A 22,970-nucleotide genomic window follows, 5' to 3' on the forward strand; every position below is an offset into this window, starting at 1 on the left:
AGTCGACTGTGGTAGAATTATTTATTATTTCATTAAGTGCAGTGAACTGACATGCAGTGAGAAGTTTTGCATACTACGTACCTACATACTACAGCTTGAATATGATGGTGAAATGCAATTATCGTATAAAAATCTTTAAAAATAAAAAAAGAATTCCCCTAAGTCAAAAGTACCGAACAGATTATTCATGGCAGTAAAAATGTAATTTAAGGGTACACATGTGTGAAGTCGGTAATCTTTTCTGAATTGCCAGTAGTGTACTGAACTAAAATACAGCCGCAGGCCTAAAGTTGCAACAGCACATCTTGCATCCAGGCAATAAAAAAACAAACCTCAGTAACATATTTACAATCCTAAGAATCGAGTCCATATGTATGCGCTTGTGTTGCAACATTTAATACAACCCTTAATACAAGCCTTAACAAGTCAAATTTGATTTAGAAGGAAAATAATTATGAGTTAAAGTGTAAACTCTAAATCATAAGACATGTCACATTTGATGTGAAAAATACATTTAGAAAACCTCTATGCTCAAAAAACGTGATACAACTTTAAAGCAACATCATGATATGAAATCTGCTAAATTCAAACCTTGTCAAAATGAAAGCAATCAAGCTCAAATAAGCAACAGAAGATCTCTAACCTATCCCATGGCGCATATGTCATTAATATTTTCTCACAAACACTGTAGGAAACATGGTTTGTTGCTAAAAGTTTGACCAAATACCTGTTTGGAAGAGATAACACTAAACGGTTTTTAAGTATTTACATTCAACTAAATATCAAGGCTTGAAGACTTTGGTCTTGATGAGCAATAATCCAAGGAATCCAAGAGCTCAGCTGTTCTCATCCTCACATAAAAACCATATGTTGTGCACATTGGTCGGTGAACTTCTCTAGTTAACTTAGTTTCGCTTGAACATATATATACAACAAACACATTCTGCTGAAGGCAAAAGAAAGTTGGATTAGGCCTCGAAGTACTGCCTCTCCAGCTTCTTTGTAACGGTGCTGCTGGACACGACTCCTCTCTGCACCATCTCCACCTGCCGTGTGACGGTGCCGCCCGACTCCGTGATCTGCCTGCTCGACATCAACATCATACCGTCTAAAAAAACACGCACACAAACATTAGACACGTGTGCTCATGTGGTGGGCAAAAATGACTGACTTTTAAAAGATAACTATATTTTAGTTTGATGTTTTTAATTGAATATTCTTTATTTTGAGGGAATTTTATGGCACTAAATGATATTTATGCAGTAGTTATAATCCATTTATTCACGTTTTGAGCATTGACCTGAAAATTAACATTTCCAACTTAAACTTTCGTAAATCTTTGAATGCAACTTAAGTTTGGTCTGTTTTTACAGACAGCATTGGCAGATTATTGCAGAAGTGAAAAAACTAATGAAAAAAGTATGAGAAATTTAAATTTGTTATTATGAGAAATGCAAACAAAAATGTAAAAAAATAATAATTATGAAATATATATTTTCCAACAAACATGTTTAACTCTAAAACTATGAGAAATAAAAGCTAATAAAATCTAAACAATTTGTCTTCCAAATTTAAGGTTGATATCAAAAATTGAGCTTTCAGTAAGATTTTGTTTGGGTGCAGTACCAAATAATTCCATTAGATGAAATTTGTCTCCAATTAATTTCCAATGCGGCCATTTTTGACCGAAAGGAGTAAAAGTGTGACTATTTTTTTCAGTACCACTTAAACCTTTTCTTGTGTGTTAAAAAAAAACTAGAACTAAATAAAAAATAAGTAAAAAGTAACTAAAGTAGAATACATTTTTTTAAAAACACTTTGTATCAACCATTGAAATACCATCTAAAGAAATGTGTATTTAATAAATTATATTAAATATAAAAAATACTTCTAGTTTTTTTAGTTTAGTTACATTTAATAATAATTGTAGTAGAATTAATTTGAGAAAAAAGCTAATTTTAGAAAAAATATTCTACTTATCAAAATAAATAACCATAATTAGTATGAATTATGTAAATATGTTTTGTTGGTTTATATTAAATAATATAAATACTACAAATGTTTTTGTGTTATATTTAATAATAGTAGTAAAACTTTTTTTCCGACAGTGGTCTATTTTACTCCAAAGAGTAAATCAATTAAATAAATAATAATAGGTTCAAATAGTATTTTTAATATTTTATTTTTATTTTGTGGCGCTGTACTGCACAGTTAAAGGTATTGTAGGTAGAAATCCCCCAAAATACTTTTTTCCAAATTTGTTTAAACTGTCTTTATATATCAATGCATAATTAAAATGTAAGTACTCTGGAAAAGAAATTATAAAAATCGAGTTTCTGTAGTTCTCTCAGGACTGTAATAAACACAGCTCATTATTCCATTCGGGACGAAAGAAATGATTGGCTGGGGCGACTGTCACTCTCCCTCGCTACCATGGATACCACCTCTGCTGATACAGGAGCAGGCCAAATGCGCGCACCCGTTTGAAGAGGCACGGAAGCTAGTAATAACAATTATGGCAGAGAAAGAACAGTCAAAATTCTCAGTAACGTTACCTGCATATAGAGGCAGCGAAGTTAAACAAGTTAAAAAAAGGAAGACAGTATTTGAAAAGGCTATGAACAAAAAGGCTATGGATAAATAAAGAAATCATACGAGAGTCAATATCGGCGTGGCTTTCCAGCGGTGGCGTCAACTGAGTGATCTCAAGGGGCTGAAAAGTGGCTCCATGATGGCTTCATTTCTGCTGGACAGGTAATCTTGCTGTTTTCATTTTAATGGCATTTATTTTTTCATGAAGCATGTATCACTAGCACACGTAGCTACCTAATATAGCTACCTAACGTTACGTAGCATAACAAACGGTACTGGCTTAGCTATGACAGTTAACTTTGGTGTCGACTGGTATAACGTTACTGTTAGTGAGCCAGGGTTGAGACGATAAATAAGCAATAGGCCTATCTGCAGTTGAAAGCTGTTTTGTTTAATTTCGCCAAATCTAACTTTAGGTTAAAAAGTTTAGGGGATCTATTTTTATACCTAGCTTTACCCTCTGCCTAAAATTTGTTCCTATTTTCAACGTGAACTCTACCTGCTCCGTTTTTGCACGTTTGGTTTGTTGTTATATGCTCCACATAGGTTTACATATGTCTTTATGTTGTATCTGCGTGCTATACAATATATGTTGTGTGTGTGTGTGTGTTATATTATCTTGGGTTTGCAATGCAGTTGTGAGAAGGTGTTTGAGTGTATATTACTCAGTTTATCTGTAAACAATCTTATCTTATGAATCTTACAAATTCACCTTCATCACAGTGTAACTGATAGTAACGGCAAACGTGTATCAATGAAGCTATTTATAGCTTTGCCTTATATTGAGTTTGATTCCATTACGAGCTAGTAAAATATTTTACACTTTACCAGTATCGATATGCGAGCTTGATAGTGAGTACTAACAGCCATGTTAATTGTTTATATTCATACTGATAAAGTTAGTTATTTTATTACTTGTGATTCTGACATGATGTCACTACATCTGGTAAAGCTGGTAAACACGTCCGACTCTTCTAGCTGAGCGAATGTCCGAGATTGCGCGTTCATTTGTTTTGGGGGCGTGGCTTTGGAAGGAGCCGAGAAGGGAGCGGGTGGGAGTTAATGGAATAATGAGCTGTGTTTATTGCAGTCCTGAGAGGACTACCGACATAGCCTTTTTGTTCATAGCCTTTTCAAATACTGTCTTCCTTTTTTTAACTTGTTTAACTTCGCTGCCTCTATAGAGCTGGTAAGTCCCGCCCATCCGTAAAACTCCAAGTGGACCTCTAGGTTGAAAAAGCGTCAATGCAAGTGAATGAGAGAAAATAATTATTTTCTGATCCCGTTTAAATTGTGCCATGAATGTGAACATACGTTGTCTGTGAATTTTTTATATAATTTCTCATGTAACGAGTTTGACAGTATATTGTATGATTCTTTGGCTAGCAGTTGTGGAATAGACATAACGAGAAAGACTACACGTCGCATATGTGACGTCACCGCATAACACATTTTCCCTCCACAAATCACGGTGCGATAATCTAAGGAATTAGATCGAGATGCCTGTGTGTTTCTCTCCCTGAAAGAAGGCGGTGAAGTGCACCAAAGACACAGGCATGTTTAGCAGGATCCGTGTGCTAGTGGTGGTGACGTATATCAAACGCGTCGAAAGCAGCGAAGAGTTGTAGTCCACAAAGTGCTCTCACACAAAGTCTAACCGTATGAAAATTCTACCCGCTAAATTGTAGCACTCTTTACACGAAAAATTATCTAAAAAATTCACAGACAACATATGTTCACATTCATTGCAAAATTCAAACGGGATTAGAAAATAATTATTTTCTCTCATTCACTTGCATTGACGATTTTTCAACCTAGAGGTCCAGCGGGGTTAACGGAAGGGGCGGGACTTACCAGCTCTATATGCAGGTAACGTTACTGAGAATTTTGACTGTTCTTTCTCTGCCATAATTGTTATTACTAGCTTCCGTGCCTCTTCAAACGGGTGCGCGCATTTGGGCTGCTCCTGTATCAGCAGAGGTGGTATCCATGGTAGCGAGGGAGAGTGACAGTCGCCCCAGCCAATCATTTCTTTCGTCCCGAATGGAATAATGAGCTGTGTTTATTACAGTCCTGAGAGAACTACAGAAACTCGATTTTTATAATTTCTTTTCCAGAGTACTTACATTTTAATTATGCATTGATATATAAAGACAGTTTAAACAAATTTGGACAAAAAGTATTTTTGTGGATTTCTACTTACAATACCTTTAAAAACTTTTGATTACGGTGTTAAATTTGACATTATTGTATAAAAATTGGCAGACTTTGTATAGAAATGTGTCTGATTTGATTTAAAAAAAAATCATCCAAAAAAAACAACAACCTACATATAACAATAAATTAGCATTAATAATTATAAACCACCTTGCGGGTCCGATTCAATTGAAATTATGAAGGCCGTTCATACCAAGGACAATAATTACAACAATAAAGATATAGGGTCCCACTTTATATTAGGTGTATTTAAGTACTATGTACTAACATGTCAAATAATCATTTGATACTGTGCACTTATTGTGTACATGCAAGATTTTATATTATACTTATATTTTAAAAACACCTGCATGTAAGTACAGCTGTAATTAATCGTAATCGTTCTCGCTAGTTCTTGATAACCCAGAAAGATATGTAGTCCTGTGTGACGGTACCTGAAGACACGAAGGGTTCTGAGAACATGGTGTGTGAAGTAACCTCTGTTGGTAGGTTAAACACCTCTCTCTTTGTGACCGACTGACTGCTGTACTGTGACATAGAGCCTGTGGAAGAGGAGGAGGAGGAGAAGAAAAAAAGAAGAGATGACAAAGTTTCAACCAATCATTATCCTCCAAGACAACTTAAAATGCAATGTGATGTTTTTCCAAGTAAAACAGAATATTAATCAGACTATGAAATTCTTAAAACATTTAACAGTGAAATAACAGTGACACTGTACTAATGTCCCACAAACCTCCATCTTGGGATTCGATGGTGATGATGCCCTCTCGCTCCGGTCCGAAGCCCTGTGTGGTTTGGGCTTGAACTTTGAATTTGTACGGCATGTTTTCTTTCAGGTCAGACACCGTCAAAGAAGTCGCAGCGTTGCCATTCACCTGGAAGGAGCGAAGATCTCCTGCACAGACACCAAAGATAGTCTTAACAAGGAAGCTAAAGAACAGGGCTTGTTTCTGATTAGTGCAGTTGCGATGGCTTTTATACAGATTTAAAAAAAAAGTTTTCTATCATACTGTATGTCAAGTGAAAAATAAAGTCAGGTTGGTGTTTGACCTCCACCATGCAGCTGTTCACAGGTGACCACGTAGCCCAGGATGTCTCCATTGGGTTTGCGTGGCTTCTCCCAGCTCAGCTGCAGCGTGTCTGGACTCAAAGCTGTGAAGATTAAAGGTCCTGGAGCGCTGGGAGTGCTGAGAGTGAACGGAGACCCTGAACAGCAGCACACACATATGTATACATGTTTAAGAACAATTAAATGATACCTACACGCAATAGTGTGGTAATATTTAATCAAGATTTCACAATAGTTGCCACTGCTACTGCTGAAATTAGCTACTCTGCCCCATATAGCTAACATAAGATGAAGCAACTCACCTGGCATTGGGCTCAGGGGGCTCTTGGGGTCGACGGCAGACTCAATGGTAATGACTCCCTCTCTCTCAGGACCCCAGCCCTCTCGACTCTGAGCCTTCACTTTGAAAATGTAGGAATGGTTGGGCAGGAGATCCTGAACCACCACTGAGTTCTGAGCGGGATTGTTCACCTCGATACGCTTTACCTCACCTACAGGAGAAACACAATACAATATAAATGGTAAATTAAATAGACATCAAAAAGACAACATCTGTTATCATAAATATATCACATATACAAAATTAAATTGTTGATTTATAGCATATAATAAATAATTGTTTCCTTAGCTTGTTTATGTATTGTACAATATACTGTATGTATGTATATATATATATATATACATATATATATATATATATGTACGTATGTATGAAATTAAATTTAGCAATTTATTTATATATATATATATATATATAAAATATGATAATATAGCAATTTATTTGTATATATTAATTTCTATATTTCATACATGCTTACATATATATATATATATATATATATATATATATATATATATATATATATATATACATAAATATATACAGTAGTCAACATTTGAAGTTGATCAAAAATGTTCATCAAAGTTGTCCTAAGACAAGAACAAGTATTGTTCAAAATTAATGTATAACTTAAAAGGTTTTGATCCACTTCAAATGTTGACTACTGTACATATGGCAATAAATTGATAAATTATAGTATATGATTGAATAATTGAATTAATTTTAATATATTTATGAATGTACAAGTATGACAACTATGAATGAGAAGAGAGGAATCACCTCCATTGATTAGCTGGTAAAGGATGCAGTAACCCAGTACACCGGTCTCACATTGGGGCTCCTGCCAGCTCACTTTCAGGGCCGTCGGCCCCAGGGCAGAGAACACCAGTCTGCTGGGAGTCTCAGGAACACCCGGGTTGAAGCGAGAGTCTGAGGGCACAAGTAGTGCAGACGGTAAAATGTCAAAACACAGAACAGACATATTTAATTTTCCAGCCACAAATAGTTTTATTGGTTTAGCACTGGGAAAACAGCAGGGAATTGGATGAGGTGTGTCAGTCTGCAAATGACTATGTTGTTCAGGCGCAAGTTGTGTGTCAGGGTTTAATTGGTTGCAGTGTTGGGGAGTAACTAAAGAAAAGTAGAGACGCTACTAACTTGACTACATTTTTCAGTAGTTTTCAAAATAATTTAGCCACTTCTCACAATGACAAGGATGACAAAAAAAATTGTCATGACATAAATAAATAAAATAATTGTGCATTCTCTCAAAATGCTAGATTGTTTACAATTTATGTTAGCGAATCAGTTTATTCAGACAGTTTAAAGGTAGGGTAGGCAATTTCAGAGTGGCTAGAAATAGCAAGCTAGCTTTGAAAACATGAGATCCCATCCTCCCTTCAGAGCGTCTCCAAAGCCACGCCTCCTTCAAAACACATGAACGCATACAGCAAGGAGCAAACAAAAGAGCCACAAGAGACGCCTTTAAACTACCTCATGTGTCAAATCACATAACATTACAATGATAATGAAATACAGAGTTCTAGTTTTACCACCTGACTGCTGCAGAATCATTTCGCTGTTGATAGTGTTGATATAGAAATGCATAAATCCAAGCCTGAGGACGTGACTCCAGGGAAAAACGTCACGGCTTCTCGTAATTATGGTTATGACATGAACGCAGCATAAGCTTGTTGTTTTGGTTCAAGAGGAATTGTAAAAGATATATTGTAAACATATGTTGACAGGAAGGTAGGACATGGTATCATAGCATTTGGACCGAAAGCAATGATTGGACGAACATTTTGTGGTCCCGAGACTTCCACAGAAGATATATCTACATATTTTAATTTTTAGACCACTTCTATTATTGATTGCTATCAGGATGTGAAGAGAGTTTCAACCAGTTTAACAAAAAGTGTTTATAAAACAAATTGCCTACCCTAGCTTTAACAAGTTTGACTTTGGTTCAACTACTTTACAGTAAATGAAGCTTGTAGCTTGAGAAGCTATGGTTTCAATCAGTCCCCTGACGCACTGATGGTTGTTTCCGCGTTCACTCACCCTGAAGAACACTATCCAGGTTCAGCAGTGCATCGTTGATATCTTCAGACTGAGTACGAGCTCTGGAGCTCAAGCTGTAGCTGGTAGTTGTGCTCTGACTGAAGCTAGAGCCCCCTGAGAGAACGCCAAGCCACGGCAGGGTGTGGCAGGAAAGGGTTGGCAGGCAGCCGTCGCATGACGAGAAAACAGTGAGAGAAAAAAAAGTGTAGAAAACAGACAAATGGCATAAGAAAGAGAAAAAGAAGAGCAAGGTTGAAGCAAGAGTAAGCCAAGGATTCTTGCCAAAAGCTGCACCTTGCGAGGCAATATATAAAATTTGATTGGCTTTAACACTATGTGAAGGTAGATCTATCAAGCTCACTTTACCTAAATTGCCCAAAAATCCTCCAGGAAGATTTCCCATGACGATAGAATCCCTAACACCATCACTGTCAGTGTAATGCCTGTTCTCCGATCGCTTCCTCAGGATCACTTCCTCTTTGAGAAGCCCGCCATCTCTAAGATCATATCTATGTGTAGTTGAGCCCCCTGATTGAGAAAAAAAGCAATGATTGATAAATGAGCTATAAAAGGAAATTAATTCAACAGTTTTGGTTTTAGAAGCATATGAATTGAATCAAAGAATGATTCCCAAAAACTTAAGGAACATTCTGTCATCATTTGCTCACCCACATGTCATTCCAAACCAATTTGATTTTCTTACTATCATAATGGAACACAAAAATAGATGTTCTGAAGGATGTTAAATTCTGCTCTTTTCCATAATGAAGGATGACAGTAAGCAAATACAAAATGAATAGCAAAAAAGTGCCATATAAGTGGTCCAAAAGATTTGTGTGCTGTTGCTTTGTTCGAGTAACAGACTAACATTTACATTCATATTCGCTTAAAGGGATATATTTTCAGTGAATAACAACTTAAATATCAGCCTATTCCTCACACAAAGCTAAAACAGCATTTCAGAATGGTTTGGACTACGTTTTTAATGTTTATATGTAATATAAATATGTAAATATTTAAACTACTTTTATATATTTGGAGCTCAAAAGCCCCTGATCACTCTATGGTGTGTGTTGTATGTTAAAAGAACAGCTTAAATGTTCGGTAAACATCTCATGCTGTGTTAAATAGAAGAAAGAAGGTCATAAACATTTGGAACAAGATGGGGATGACCAATACTGACAGAATTTAAATTTTTAAGGCACAGGTGGATAGGATAAAAAAATTTAACTACTCAATTTGGGAGGGTTTGTTGATATCTATTAATCACAGTGCATTCAGGACAATTTTTTTATATTACAAATTGTTATGAAATGTTTAAATGTTATGCTTAACCCCCTGGTGCTCTTCAGTCATTTTTGACAGAACAATTTTATGCATTTTTTTTCTTCTTCATTGGAATGGTACAAAACTTGGTAAAAGTTTTGGCACTTGCTATGTGAACACACACAAACAAAAATCATGGACATGAAAAAGTGAAACGGTCCTGAATAATATAGTCACACTTGCACTCCTTGTGGTCAAAGTGACAGCATTGGAAATAAATGGGAAATGAATTTAATCTAGTGAAAACATTTGGAACTGCGCCCAAACAAAATCTTACTGAAAACTAATTTTATCAGATATCAACCTCAAATTTGGAAGACAACTTGTTTAGATTTTTGACTTTGATTTTCTCACAGCTTTAGAGAATTCTCATCAAATCACACAAATAGATAAAGTGAAATAAAATAAAATCTAAATATTAATTATTTTGGATGTTTTGTTTCCACTACTTTGAAACACAGACATGTTGTGGAAGCAAAATAGCCCAATACCTCAAAATACAGTCAAATACCAATACAGAAGAATTTCTTTTTTTAAGTTGTTTTGCCAATTAACTATTTCTTTGGGCACTTAATACTCTGATACCTTTGCCAGAAATGTACGTTGTGGAGCTGCTGTGATTGGTCACAGCGGGACGGGGGGTGGAATGGCTGTATGTGGATGAGGAGGAGCTGACGTTGCGGGAGAGGGAACTGCTTCCTCCCGGGAACAGGAAATTCTGGTCCCACTTTCCATTTACAAACTGATCTGTAAGGACATATGAGAACAAGATAACGATTTCATGAATTAGCATAGCAACATTAGCGCATTTGAATTCACAGTTGAAGTTAGCGCTCCAGATTAGCGCTTTGAACTGCGGCCTTGAGGAGGGAATCACCTCAACAGACCCAAACAGAAAAGCCTCTCAGTTCAGAAGAAACAATATTTCTATGGTAGAAGTAGAATTAGCAATCTACATTAAGCAAGAGAAATGATGCCAATTAGCACTCTGAGACTCTTGATGCCAGTTAGCACTCAAGCGACTGATAGCCCAGCTGTGGGTTGACGTTGGGTGTAGCTGGCATGCTGTCTGCCAGGGACAGGTCTTCACCTTGTGGCAGGGTCTGTGCATGCCTATCGCTGGCATCTGTGGCTGGGCTCAGGAGGCAGGGGATGATGTCAGCAGGCAGTTTCCAGGACACTTTACGGAGATCCAGATCCGAACCGACTAGCTGGACATGTTTCCAGCGTGAGCCTTCCGTAATCATGTGGGGAAGCAAGCAATGCACAGAGGATGTATGGGCTTGTCCGTGCTCAATTTAATTCACCCAAAAATGAGAATTCTGTCATTATTTACTCACCCTAATTTCGTTCAAAACCTGTATGACTTTCCTGAACACAAAAACATTAAGTCTACACTTTTTCATATAAAAAAGGTGAATGTGGCTATAAAGCTCAAAATTTTATAAGACAAAACATCATAAAACTAGGATAAAAGTAGTTAACTCTTTCCCCGCCATTGACAGAATCTTATGGCTTTTCGTGTTTTCACTGTTGTGCGGTAGGGGGCGCTATTGCACATCTTCTGAAAAAGTACAGAATCTCCTGATCAAAATGCCGGTGAAGAAGAAGCAGAAACAAGCAATAGCATAGGTAAGCAGATGCAAAATAATCTGATCATCAGCATTAAACAGAGTATGAATCAAATCTGCCTAATTTTACTGACTGAAATGTCGAGCCAGAACGAGCTATAGGTCTATGAAGCTTTGGGGGTGTTGATGGACTCAATCTACTCCATCTGTTTTGATCATCGTTCTGAATCCGATCTAGACAAAGTCTTTGACAATTTTGACAGTTTTGAGAAAAAATCTAAAATGCTGCCACTGGATGACAACTTAAAAAAAATAAAAAAACCTCTGGAGGGAAAGAGTTAATACAACTATTGTGAAATGTTAATTACAAGTCTATTTATATTTGATAAAAATGTATATTTCAAGTCTTCTGAAGCCATGTGATAGCTTATGTGAGGAATGTCTGAACAAGTGTGAATGAGATTTAAGAGTTATGGCGGATAGGAAGATGTTCAGGGAATATCAACTTATATTTTGTTTCATTCATCATTTAGCTTCAAAGCACCATATGGACCATAATCATGGTAGTTGTTATGTAATTTTTGTAGCACTGTCATTTTACAGAAAAGATCAGCCTCTGATTCTGTGCTCCCTGAAGTAAATAGTCATACATTTTGCAACAACCTGATGACAGAATTTTCATTTTTGGGAGAACTATTCCTTTAATAACTAGAGTTAGGCAAAGAAGGAAATAAGAAAAGGTGATAAAGCTGATGTCTTCTGAGCCCATCCATGATGCTAGCGATGTTTATTTTAACTAGCAAGGCCAAGTAAATAGTCTGATCATTCTTGCCAAATGAGAGCCGAAGGAGCCCAAACGTTGCAGCTGCAACATTCCCTGAAGGCTGCGCCAACAATATGTTAAACTTCCATAAAGAGCCCAGTCACCCAGTTCGACAAAGCCAAAAGAAAAGAAAAAGACATTGTTCCATGGCAAAGGTAAGTTCTTGTGGGGTCTTCAATGCACAGGCGACTAGAAAGAGCCTTTTGATTTCAACAGGAGTTGCATACAAATGATGTAAGGAAGGACATCATTCTGTTACGCCAAAGATGGAGGCAGACCTTGACCATGTCTGCTATCGACCAATAGTTTCTACAGGTCAACGTAACACAAAAAAAAAAGCTTTCGAATGCTTGAAACAATTCCACCAACATGTTCAGGCATGCAATACAGACAGGCATTGACATATTTCGGAAACTTGTGTGCAAAGTCTTGTTTTAGTTTCCTGCTATCCCTGATGAAAAGACTAGCATTGTTACACCGTGTCTACACCGGACATGACAATTGTCGTGTGGTGCCGCAACCGCTCGAGGCTGAATACACTTGATGCGAAAACACAACCATGGAAAATCCATTTGTTCTTGTGAAGTGATGAGAGTGCTTGAATTACGTTAGAATTAGAACAGTGCATCAGTTTACTATCGGGAATTTGTCACGTCTGGTGTAGACGCGACGTTAGGATGCTAGTATGCTGGTGTCCCCTTTACCCATGCTGCTTGATCACCTTCACCAGCTCAAGTTTTGCTAGTGAACACCATGGCTACACTGGTCCACCAGCTAAACCAGAACAAAACCAGCAGCATAAATCATATTTGAACGTCATGGAAATACATCCTGGTCATTTCAGAAGGGATGTTCAGCAAATACACTACCGTTCAAAAGTTTGGAGATACTAAGATTTTTTTATGTTTTTGAAAGAAGTCTCTTATGCACACCACACCTGCATTTATTTGGTTAAAAATACAGTAAAAACAGTACTATTGTGAAATATTATTACAATTTAAAAGGACTGTTTTTTATTTATTTTTACTGTGATGGCAAAGCTGAATTTTCAGCATCATTACTCCAGTCACATGATCCTTCAGAAATTATTCTAAAATGCTGATTTGGTGCTCAAGAAACATTTCTTATTACTATCAATGTTTAAAAAAAAACGTGTGCTTCTTAATATTTTTTGGAAACCATGAAAAAAGTTTTTCAGGATTCTTTGAAGAATAGAAAGTTCAAAATAACGGCATTAATTTGAAATAGAAATCTAATATTTTAAATAACTTTAATGTCACTTTTTATCAATATAATGCATCCTTGCTGAATAAAAGTATAAATTTATTTCTTATTGACCCCAAACGTTTAGGTAGTGTACATTGACATGACTCCAATGTGTTGCAAATAGTCCACCACATCACAAAAGACACCCACCTTCGGACAGATCTGTGACGCTAGGCCTCTGGCTACTTGTTGGGGATCGTAGTACTTCATTACTGTACATCAGATAGCTGTCATAGTCATCACCAGCTTCTGCATCCACAATGGGAATGTCGGGAATGATGGGAACTGTAGGATTGATGTAAATCATAAACACAATCAATCCACAGTCAGTACAATGGTTTATTAAACAACTACTTGGTCTGAACTTGAACTTGATTCCACCCCATTTTTGTAAGATGCTTACTAGACATGGGTCTGGTAGGCTGTGATGCCAGGTTGATTGTGGCTTCTCTGTACGGGCCCCAGCCCACCTTATTGCGAGCACGCACTTTGTAACAATAAGTCTGGGAAGGCTGCAGATTCTCGATGAGTAGCATGCGCTTTTTGGCGTTATCTATCATCACCTTCTTAGAAGGTCCTGAAGGCTCTGAACAGAGAAAAAAAAATAGACATTTGCAATCAGAGAAGCATTAAACCACAAAAAAAGTCACAATCCTGACACACAGATGCCATAAAGGGTATTTTAGGACTTTTACTTTTGTCCTCGTCGATGGGTATGTAGATGACCTCATATGAAGTGATGACACCATTCGTCTCTGCTGGCTCTGCCCAGCTGACCTGAGTGACAGTCGGGCTGATGACATTGAAAGCCAAGCGACCAGGTTCACCAGGTACTGGAAGAGGTAAAATAATGCAGTTGGACATGTTTGTGAGACAGAAACTTCAAAAAGCAACAACAGGCATGCTAGAAAAGGACAAATATGAAAATATGAAATGCACACTTCCCAAAAAACAGAAAAAAGACCATTACAATCCCCAATTAGAACAAATACAAATTTCAAAGATTGACTTACCATCCTCCAGAGTCTGGCATTGGATCATATCGCTGTAATTGCCCTCTCCAAGTGCATTGTAGCCACATACGCGCATCTCGTAATCGCAGTACGGGTAAAGATTAGTCAGCTCGGCTTGAGGAGACTTCACATCCAGCACCTGAGCGTCGGCCTCAGGATCTCCATATATCCAGTACTTCACCTGGAAACAGCAAATTACGGCTCAAATGTTGTATTTAACACCAGCTCCTTAGCTAAGCTAGTGTAAAACAGATCTATTATAAACTGTCACAACCCACAGTGTATAACTACTGTTCAAACATTTGTGTTCATTAAGAATTCTTTTTTTATATATATATATTAATCACAGTTTTTTATATCACCCCTATATTTCAATGTGTATACATTATTAGCACAATCAAAAGCAGAGCAATTACATTTATTTCATAAACTATAAATGAAAAAATCTATAAACATAAAAAAACATATTACAACTTATAAAGCCTAAAAAATAATGTTCTCCTGCATCTTTGATGTAATATTCCTGGATTTTGCCAATACAAATGAAGTAAACAAAATCTCATGTTGGTTAATGCTGTGTAAATACCGAAGCTTTCGCACATTTTAAACTGTATCTAATCAGTAACAGGATTAGTGGTCTGAAGCAGATGTTTTGAATAACGGCTGTTGCTTAAATGGGCGTCTTCGTTTATGAGTAGTTTTCTTTCTTTTTTTATTAAACTTTACAAAGGTACACACAAAAAAACAGATTATGCATGGTAAATAATAAAAAAACTGATTAAATTTTGTAATGTGTTGTGGCAGATATCATGTTGCATGACCTACCTTGTAACCATTGGCGTTTGTACAGGGGTTCCAGTTCAGACGGATGTTTTTAGGCCCGGTAGGAACAGCTTTGATGTTGGTTGGGGAGTAGAGGCGCCCGCCAGGAGATGTGGCTGTCTGATTAACAAATTCCATTTTGGTATCCCCTGAAATCACATCTCGCAAACATTATGCGCCATTCAGCAAAAGGTAAACAAAACAATGAATATTTTTGAACCCAAAAATGGACCCCAAACCTGACTCTAAACCCCCTGTTTTCTCACCTCTACCATCGATGACGTCCACCAGCGTAGTCTTCCTCTCTCCAATGACTGCACTGTTGCTTGGGTCGTATAGTTCCAGTTGGAAGGTCTCGGGTATGATAAGAGATGGATACGCACGAGGATCAATGACAACATTCTTTTCCATCTCGCCAGGAGCAAATTTGAGAGGACCATTAAGGTCAAAGCGAGAGGCTTTCTTTGTGCGCCAGTACACAGTGGTCGGACCCTCCTGGTTTCGATTGCGCACCACAGGGATGGAGTATAGCGGATCGGCTGTATTGCAAGTTTGAGTACTCTTCTTAAACATTACGACACTGGGTTCTGTGAGGACAATTCACATTTAGGTTAAGGAATAACAACAAATTATATTTTCAGATCTGTAAACCTGATATGTACCTGGTTTATCAGCGATGGTGATGGTGGTTCGTGGGTAACGGCCTAGTTTAGCCCCTTGCCGTGGGTTACTCAGATCCAGCACAAACTGTTTGACCTGTTTGTCCTCCAGCAGTCTGTCTCCTTCCCCAAGCTCCAAGAGTTTCACTGGGATGGTCTTCTGGGTTTCCCCTGGTCCATAACTCATGTCTCCATCGACTGAGATATAGTCCTGTGAAGAGATATTAAAATTATCAAGAAAAAAGTACCACAATCAAACAATGAGAATTACTTCTGCAACGTTCTTTCAATCCAGTAGATATCTATATCATTTCAAGAATTACATGTGGTCTTATATACAGTAGTTAAATATGATCAAATCGATTTAAATACAATACAAATTATAATATTGAAACTCAAGATGTAAAGTTAGTGTATTTTACCTTCTTGTCTTTGGCAGTGAGGTCACGGGTACAGTATGTGACCTGTGTCCGTCCATCCTCTATAATCTCACGACTGATCGGGATGTTCGCCACACCATCCTGACGACTGTAGGTGTATGATGGCTGCAGGAAGGTAAAGATGCTCCTAGCTATAGTATACACAAACAAAAATCTAAATTTTTCCTTAAATCTAAAAGATTTATGCTTAAAACAAACTTATATAAATTAACTTCATCTAATTTATTATGTATTCTATGGAAAATAGTCTTATTATCTTCCGTAATTTAAGGATGTTTAAATATTTTTTATAAAAAGCCAAAAATACTCATTAAAAAAGATGTAGCAGTATTTTTACTTGTAACATGGTGTAACCTACCATGTTCTTTAATCACTGTAATGTTGACATGATCTTTGCCAATCTTTGCAATTCCAACTGGAACATCAACTGCTTGCACAAGCAGCTCCTTCTTTTCATCATCCTCATCTTTGACGAACAGGGGAACCCGGACATCCACTGACTCCACGCCCTCCTGAAACTCCACAGCACCTGCCGCTTCTACAGAGAAGAGAATCAGAAAAATTTTAATTTATACAACAAACCTGAAATATTACACAAAAACAACAACAACAGACTAACCAAACTGCACAAAAAATGCTTTTCTTACTTAGTATTTTTGTCTTGTTTGCAGTTCAAATATCTAAAAAGTCTTAAAATCAAGATACATTTACTAGACAATTAAATGTCATAAGATATTATGTCTTGTTTTCTGAAGAAAAAAAATCTTAAAACAAGCTAAATGATCTGCAAATGTGGTAAGAAAAGTTATTTTGTTTCTGTTTGAATTAAGATTAGTTTTCTTAGCCCATTGGCAGATAATTTAGCTTGTTTCAAGCAAAAACTCAATTAATTTATTTATTTTTTCAGAAAACAAGACATAATGGCCTGGTTTCACAGACAGGGCTTAGATTACGCCAGGATTAAGCCTTAGTTCAATTAGGGCATTTAAGTAGCTTTTATAAAGGTGCTTTAAAAAAAACATTACTGGTGTGCTACTTAAGATAAAACAATGGCATTGACGTATTTTAAGATATGTCAGTGCAAGTTGCTTTCAGTTCAAACACCTCAAACATGCATTTTAGTCTGGGACTATTTTAAGACTTGTCTGTGAAACCGGGAGAATATATTATGCCATTTTACTTATCTAGTAAATGCACCCAGATTTAATTTTTTTTAGATAAGTGGACTGGAAACAAGACAAAAATAATAAGTAAGAAATTTTGTGTGTGTGTTGTGCAAGGTTTGTACCTCTGTCAGTAGCTACGGTGTAGTAGCCTGGAACCACCTTCAGATCGCGGAAGTTTCCAGCCTGAACCTGTTTATCAGTCAATTTCACAATATCTGGGTAACTGGCCCGAGGTGCAGTTAAAACTGTGTCCACAATTGTGTTGTTCTGTCTGTGAATGAAAATTAGAATTATGATTGTCAATCTTAAAGTTTTGAGATTTTTGAGATTCCCTGTATCAATCAGTAAATCTCAAGAAATATTTTGGTTATATTTTACCCCAAAAAGAAAAAAAGAAATTGCAAAAGGATTGCAAAGTCTTGGTTATGCTTTCAGATTAAGCCTGTTTACTGTTCATTGTTAGTTCATGTCCATCATAATTTACTTAATGCGTAATGCTTAATGGAATAAATTATCTTGATGTAAATGGTATGATATTATTTTCATGAGAAATTAAGCACATTAGTCAAACTCTAATGGTTTTTATTTAAAAAATAATAATAATTTCCCCATTTGATTTTTGGGGTGAAATACACCCCAAATTTAAAATTACAAACGAATGTGTGAGATTCATCCTAAACTCTCAATAAACGTAAATCAACATACAGTATTTCATTAATGTCATCAACTGTAGCTACTGTACCTTTTTCCAGAATTTCTTTGTGTCCTGGGGGAATAGAAAAGCAGTAAAACATTCAGTACATTCAGACACATGTCGAAATCAGAGACTCATCCAATACTTTAGAAAAATTTTCCCACAAGGCGCAGATTTTTATGAGTCATTGAGAGCTACTTTTCACCTGAACCGAGTCTTTTGCACTCTCTGTGCGCCAGGGATCTGCAGGAACACATCATTGAGCTGTTTATGAAGAACACAGAGACATTCACAGTCAGGCATGACCGTTCATGTGCGAGAAGTTGCGAGAAAAAAAAAATTTTTTTTTTAGGAATCATCACACATTTATAAGCACTCACGTTGTCCTCTACTTCACGTCTGAGCACGTCTGTGTCCCGAGCCTCAAGCTGGGAAAGAGTTTCTGAATATTGTCGGTTTAGACGAAGAGAGACAGGGTACTGGACTACGACAGAGAGGGATGAAATAATATCAGAGCTAATTTTTACATGTTAAAATTTGTTTTAAAAGAACAGTTCACCAAAAATATTTAATTCATACATCATTTACTCACCCTCATGTAATTCCAAACCTGTATGAGTTTCTTTCCTTAGTGGAACACAACATTTTTTTGAAAAAAATTAAAAATAAAATCACCAGAGCCCACTGTTGTTTTTGACCCCACTGACTTTCAATGCATAGACAAAAACAGTTGAAACATTCTTTAAAATATCTTCTTTTGAGTTCCACAAAAGAAAGCAAGTTATACAGGTTTGGAATGACAAGAATTTACATTTTGGGGTGAACATTTTTTGACCCTGGTCACACTAGACAACGCAATGATCTGAATCTCAGTTTAGACTCACTGGACTCATTGGGGTTGGGTTTGATTTGGTTCTGGGGGTGGTTTGATCCTCGATGAACATTATCCGTCACTTTCCAGCGCACAATGTCTGTGCTCTTGGGTGGGCCGCTGCGCACCATTGGGGTGTCCAAGTGATCAGAGGTCAACAAAGACTGACGTAGCATGTAGTGGTCTTCTTTGAATCCCACCATACGACCTGCCAATCACACACACATTATGAACAATAGAGCACATCTGTTTCTGCTGATTTCTCCTTAATATAACTTAAGTGTAACAGAATGATTACCTCTGCCACAGCATGGGAGAAGAGCAAGACATGCCTGTTGGGGAGAAACGCAAACGTGAATTAATTGATAACATCACTATACACGTCCTAACCAGTTCCATCATAAGTTTTAAACAGCAAGTAACTTGTTTGGTTACAACACAACAGGATCAAAGCCAACATATTTGCCAGAACTTATTTGATGTGTAATATAGCAATCTGGACAAGCAACAAGGCATTTTATTGGTTTTTATATCATGCTTAATATCTCAGTATCTCAGCCTCCAGTAAAATCTCATTGACTGGCAGTTCCACTCCACTTAATTGTATATTACACATAAAACGTTCTTATTGGTTGTAATTTTGCTCTTTGTGCAGAATTTTTACTTTTATCGAGAAAAGTAAATAATTTGACACTGGAAACTTCATTTGTGCCTGGTTAGTTCATGGTGTCAGTGTGTCAGTTTGTCTTTGAGTATTTTTTCCATGTCTTTTGTGTGTGTGTATTTTGAGTATGTGAATGTGCGTTTGGATCTACTTGATTACAAAAAACACCCACAAGTTGGCCAATCACCCCAATCTGACGAAACCTCCTTTTGGGGACTTGTGTACGGAGCCCTTTTGCATTCGCTCGCAAAATATAGTTTTTCACTGAAATATAGTTTTACCTCCCATCTCATATTATTTCCATCACAAAATTTTTTTGAGTGAAGAAAAACTCAATGGAACGCTAAAGTTTTGCAAGTGAACTTTTTTTGAGTTTCGGTGGTAAGTCTATAGTAATTATAATTATCTTGATATAAAACAACAGTAATCTATGGTACAATATGTCCTCATTTAGACAGGTGCACGTGTGTGATTTCTGTGAGTGCTGTGTTCCTACCTCACAAAAATGCTAGAATTATATTCATATTCTTTGTGTGTGTGTGTGTGTGTGTACGCGCAGCTACCTGGCAGCAGGAGCAGTATTTCCAGCAGCAGAGCAAAAGCAAACCAAGCAATAGCATCAGAAACATAATGAGAGGGATCAACCACAGGAAACCTGCAGGTGGACAGTCTGACACACGGAGAAACAAATCAGTTAGTTTAACCCTGACATGTATGACTTTACACACTATTGTTCAAGAGCTAGAAATACAGAATACGTAGTAGGTACATAACTACAAAACATAGAGCTTTTTTTAATATGAAATATTAGAGATGTACATGAAAATCCCATTTTAAATTTACCTACAGGCCACCCTAATGGAAAAATACTGTATAAAAAAAAAGAAAATTTAGAATTTTAGAATTAATATTTGTGTATATTTCACCTTTCTTTTTCTTCACTAGGACTCTGTGTTCTTTGTCTGTGATGTTTGATGGATAATTCACAGTGTAGTGATACGTGCAGTCGTCATCTTCATCACGAAAACTGCACGTCTCTATCACGTTATTATCTGTGTACACAAATAAATCAATTCTTCATTTGTCCATCCATCCATAAACGAATCCAAGAGTATAGCAATGTCTTAATATAAAGGAAAGATCTGACACCTTACCTTCCTCAAGCTCTTCCACCATGATGATTTTAAAGGGGCACTCCTCACATTTCCGTCCTTTTCTCTCACCGGTGTTCCAGGCTTGGCACTGAACGCAGCTCCTCTTGGCTTCACACATACCCAATTGTTGCTGCATTATGAGAGATGGTTGGTACCAGGAGATTTGGTAACTAATAATGCTTATTAACATGCAAAGAAAAGGAATACCGACAGACAGACAGACACACATTCCCAGACATCACAGTTGTACCTGGAAGTTCGCTTCACAAGTGGGGCTCAGTGGAAGTCCAGAGTGTTCACACTCACAACGACCACATTTACACACACCACGGTCGTTGCAGATGCCCTACAAAAGAGAATAACTATTTATATAGACAAAGCTGTGTTTTACCTGGAACAACTATGATATTTGGTACAAAAATAGTTTTGGTACAAATTTTGGCCAACACCATCATGATCATCTAGATTGCCTTTGCCCTTACAAAGGCAAAATACTGTCACTACATATTTGACAAAATCAAGTTATGAGCAAAATAAGGTCTCTTACACAAGGATCAGTTCATTGACAAATAGGTTTTGCTCAACTATACTAAGATTCAGAGAGAACAGATTGGGAAAATCAAATCACTTAAAAATTCAATGGAATTTTTTTTTCTCAGTTTCAATGTTGAAATAGTTAATGAATGTTAACTATCAGCATTATTTTGTTGCCTGTTGGCTGTGTAATAAATTACACAAACTAATTAAATAAAATAGTTAGTAAATTTTAAAAGTGTTAAAATCATTTTAATTTGTGGGGTACAAGACTATTATGCCCTTTCAGTTTTCATTTTGAATTTTGGATATATAATTTTACATGCTTCAGGTATAAAAACATAATGTACATAAATGTAATAAAAAAATATAATGTATAATCAACAGTCTATTATCACAAAATAAACCCAAACAGGATGATCTTACATCACCCTGAAGATGTTTTTTGAAGTATTTAGTGATAATGACTAGCTGACTGTACATTATCCAGTTTATTACACGGCTACTCAAATAACTAAACAAATGGACAATAATGATATGAATTGCAATTATATTATTATGTGAGAAGAAAGAGTCTACAGAGTGATATTAAAGGAGACAACAGTAAAATTAATTAAGTCATTCTTAATTATACTTAAATATTTGACCACAGAATGTTGAGATTGGCCAGTTAGAGTCCAATAATCCAAAAGAACTGTATTTCAAAATTAAGTAATATTAAATATTTTACCACAGACTTTGTGTAGCAGTAAATATAGCAAGTGAGACTTAAAATAGTATTATATAAGTTTATGTACACTACCAGTCAAAAGCTTGGTGTTGGTAAGATTTTAAAGAAGGCTCTTATGCTCACCAAAGCTGCTTCTGTGTTCTTTGATGAACAGAAAGTGTTAAAGAACTGTATATATTTGAAAAAGAAATCTATTGAAATACTATAAATATCTTTACTGTCACTTTTGATTAATTTTAAGGCCTCCTTGCAGAATAAAAGTATTGATTTCTAAAAAAACAAAAACAAGTTACTGACCCCAAACTTTTGAACGATAGTGTACTTGCTAAGTAACTTTTTGTGAGTTTTACCCCTCTGCTGTCCAGGCATGAGTCGCTGCTGATGGGACATTCACAGGCATCTCCAGACCAGCCTGGTGTACACACACATCGGCCCATACTGCAGCTTCCACGTTCTGTTGTGGCAAACAAAGGTGAAAGGTCACAAATCTCAAAGCGATAACGTACACGTACAACATTTTCAAATGACTGTATTTCCTGTTTTCCTTTCTTCTTGCAAACTAAATTCGGGTTGTATTTAGGGCTAATGTTGTTTCAAACCGGTATGAATTACTTTCTTCTGCATCAACCAGACAGTTGATGGACCCCATTGACTTCTATAGTAGGAAAAAAAATATATTATGTATATAATAATATTATATTATTTGGTTAGTGACATTCTTCAAAATATCTTCTTTTGTGTACAGCAGAAGAAAGAAATTCATACAGGTTTGAAACAACTTGAGGGTGAGTAAATAATGACAGATTTTTCATTTTTAAGTGAACTATTCCTTTAAAGGCTCGTTGAGGTTTAGTATCCCCCCAGTATGTATTTAAGTAATTAAATTAATATAAATTTCCGTTTAGTTGACTTATGGCTTAAATGAACGACTACTAGTTGACTAGAAAGATCTTTA

At 36.5% G+C, this 22,970-nt stretch overlaps 1 protein-coding gene across 4 annotated transcripts in view; it reads right to left on the bottom strand.

The window, feature by feature from the left end:
• Nucleotides 1-2: 2 nt before the first annotated feature.
• The window catches only part of itgb4 (integrin, beta 4), a 30,288-nt gene continuing 7,320 nt past the window's right edge, over nucleotides 3-22,970 (bottom strand). For 2 of the 4 annotated variants that reach the window (XM_077223118.1, XM_077223119.1), the window contains exons 14-42: nucleotides 22,366-22,469; nucleotides 21,002-21,097; nucleotides 20,752-20,881; nucleotides 20,524-20,649; nucleotides 20,161-20,267; nucleotides 19,232-19,265; nucleotides 18,947-19,141; nucleotides 18,443-18,546; nucleotides 18,268-18,326; nucleotides 18,111-18,134; nucleotides 17,491-17,639; nucleotides 16,561-16,740; nucleotides 16,185-16,333; nucleotides 15,766-15,973; nucleotides 15,370-15,690; nucleotides 15,107-15,252; nucleotides 14,282-14,462; nucleotides 13,964-14,101; nucleotides 13,672-13,854; nucleotides 13,419-13,553; nucleotides 10,194-10,355; nucleotides 8,649-8,810; nucleotides 8,283-8,396; nucleotides 6,999-7,148; nucleotides 6,181-6,369; nucleotides 5,860-6,015; nucleotides 5,543-5,704; nucleotides 5,244-5,351; nucleotides 3-1,108 (exon numbers count right to left, since the gene is read on the bottom strand). In XM_077223118.1, coding sequence (XP_077079233.1) covers nucleotides 969-1,108; nucleotides 5,244-5,351; nucleotides 5,543-5,704; nucleotides 5,860-6,015; nucleotides 6,181-6,369; nucleotides 6,999-7,148; nucleotides 8,283-8,396; nucleotides 8,649-8,810; nucleotides 10,194-10,355; nucleotides 13,419-13,553; nucleotides 13,672-13,854; nucleotides 13,964-14,101; nucleotides 14,282-14,462; nucleotides 15,107-15,252; nucleotides 15,370-15,690; nucleotides 15,766-15,973; nucleotides 16,185-16,333; nucleotides 16,561-16,740; nucleotides 17,491-17,639; nucleotides 18,111-18,134; nucleotides 18,268-18,326; nucleotides 18,443-18,546; nucleotides 18,947-19,141; nucleotides 19,232-19,265; nucleotides 20,161-20,267; nucleotides 20,524-20,649; nucleotides 20,752-20,881; nucleotides 21,002-21,097; nucleotides 22,366-22,469 — 4,112 coding nt within the window. In that variant the 3' untranslated portion in view covers nucleotides 3-968. The remainder of the gene's footprint in view (nucleotides 1,109-5,243; nucleotides 5,352-5,542; nucleotides 5,705-5,859; nucleotides 6,016-6,180; nucleotides 6,370-6,998; nucleotides 7,149-8,282; nucleotides 8,397-8,648; nucleotides 8,811-10,193; nucleotides 10,356-13,418; nucleotides 13,554-13,671; nucleotides 13,855-13,963; nucleotides 14,102-14,281; nucleotides 14,463-15,106; nucleotides 15,253-15,369; nucleotides 15,691-15,765; nucleotides 15,974-16,184; nucleotides 16,334-16,560; nucleotides 16,741-17,490; nucleotides 17,640-18,110; nucleotides 18,135-18,267; nucleotides 18,327-18,442; nucleotides 18,547-18,946; nucleotides 19,142-19,231; nucleotides 19,266-20,160; nucleotides 20,268-20,523; nucleotides 20,650-20,751; nucleotides 20,882-21,001; nucleotides 21,098-22,365; nucleotides 22,470-22,970) is intronic. The other 2 variants (XM_077223122.1, XM_077223121.1) reach the window with 1 other exon arrangement.

This window comes from Siphateles boraxobius, unplaced genomic scaffold, assembly GCF_051911475.1.
Source record: "Siphateles boraxobius isolate OS27281-9 unplaced genomic scaffold, OSU_SipBor_1 9, whole genome shotgun sequence".
NCBI classification, from domain to species: domain Eukaryota; kingdom Metazoa; phylum Chordata; class Actinopteri; order Cypriniformes; family Leuciscidae; genus Siphateles; species Siphateles boraxobius.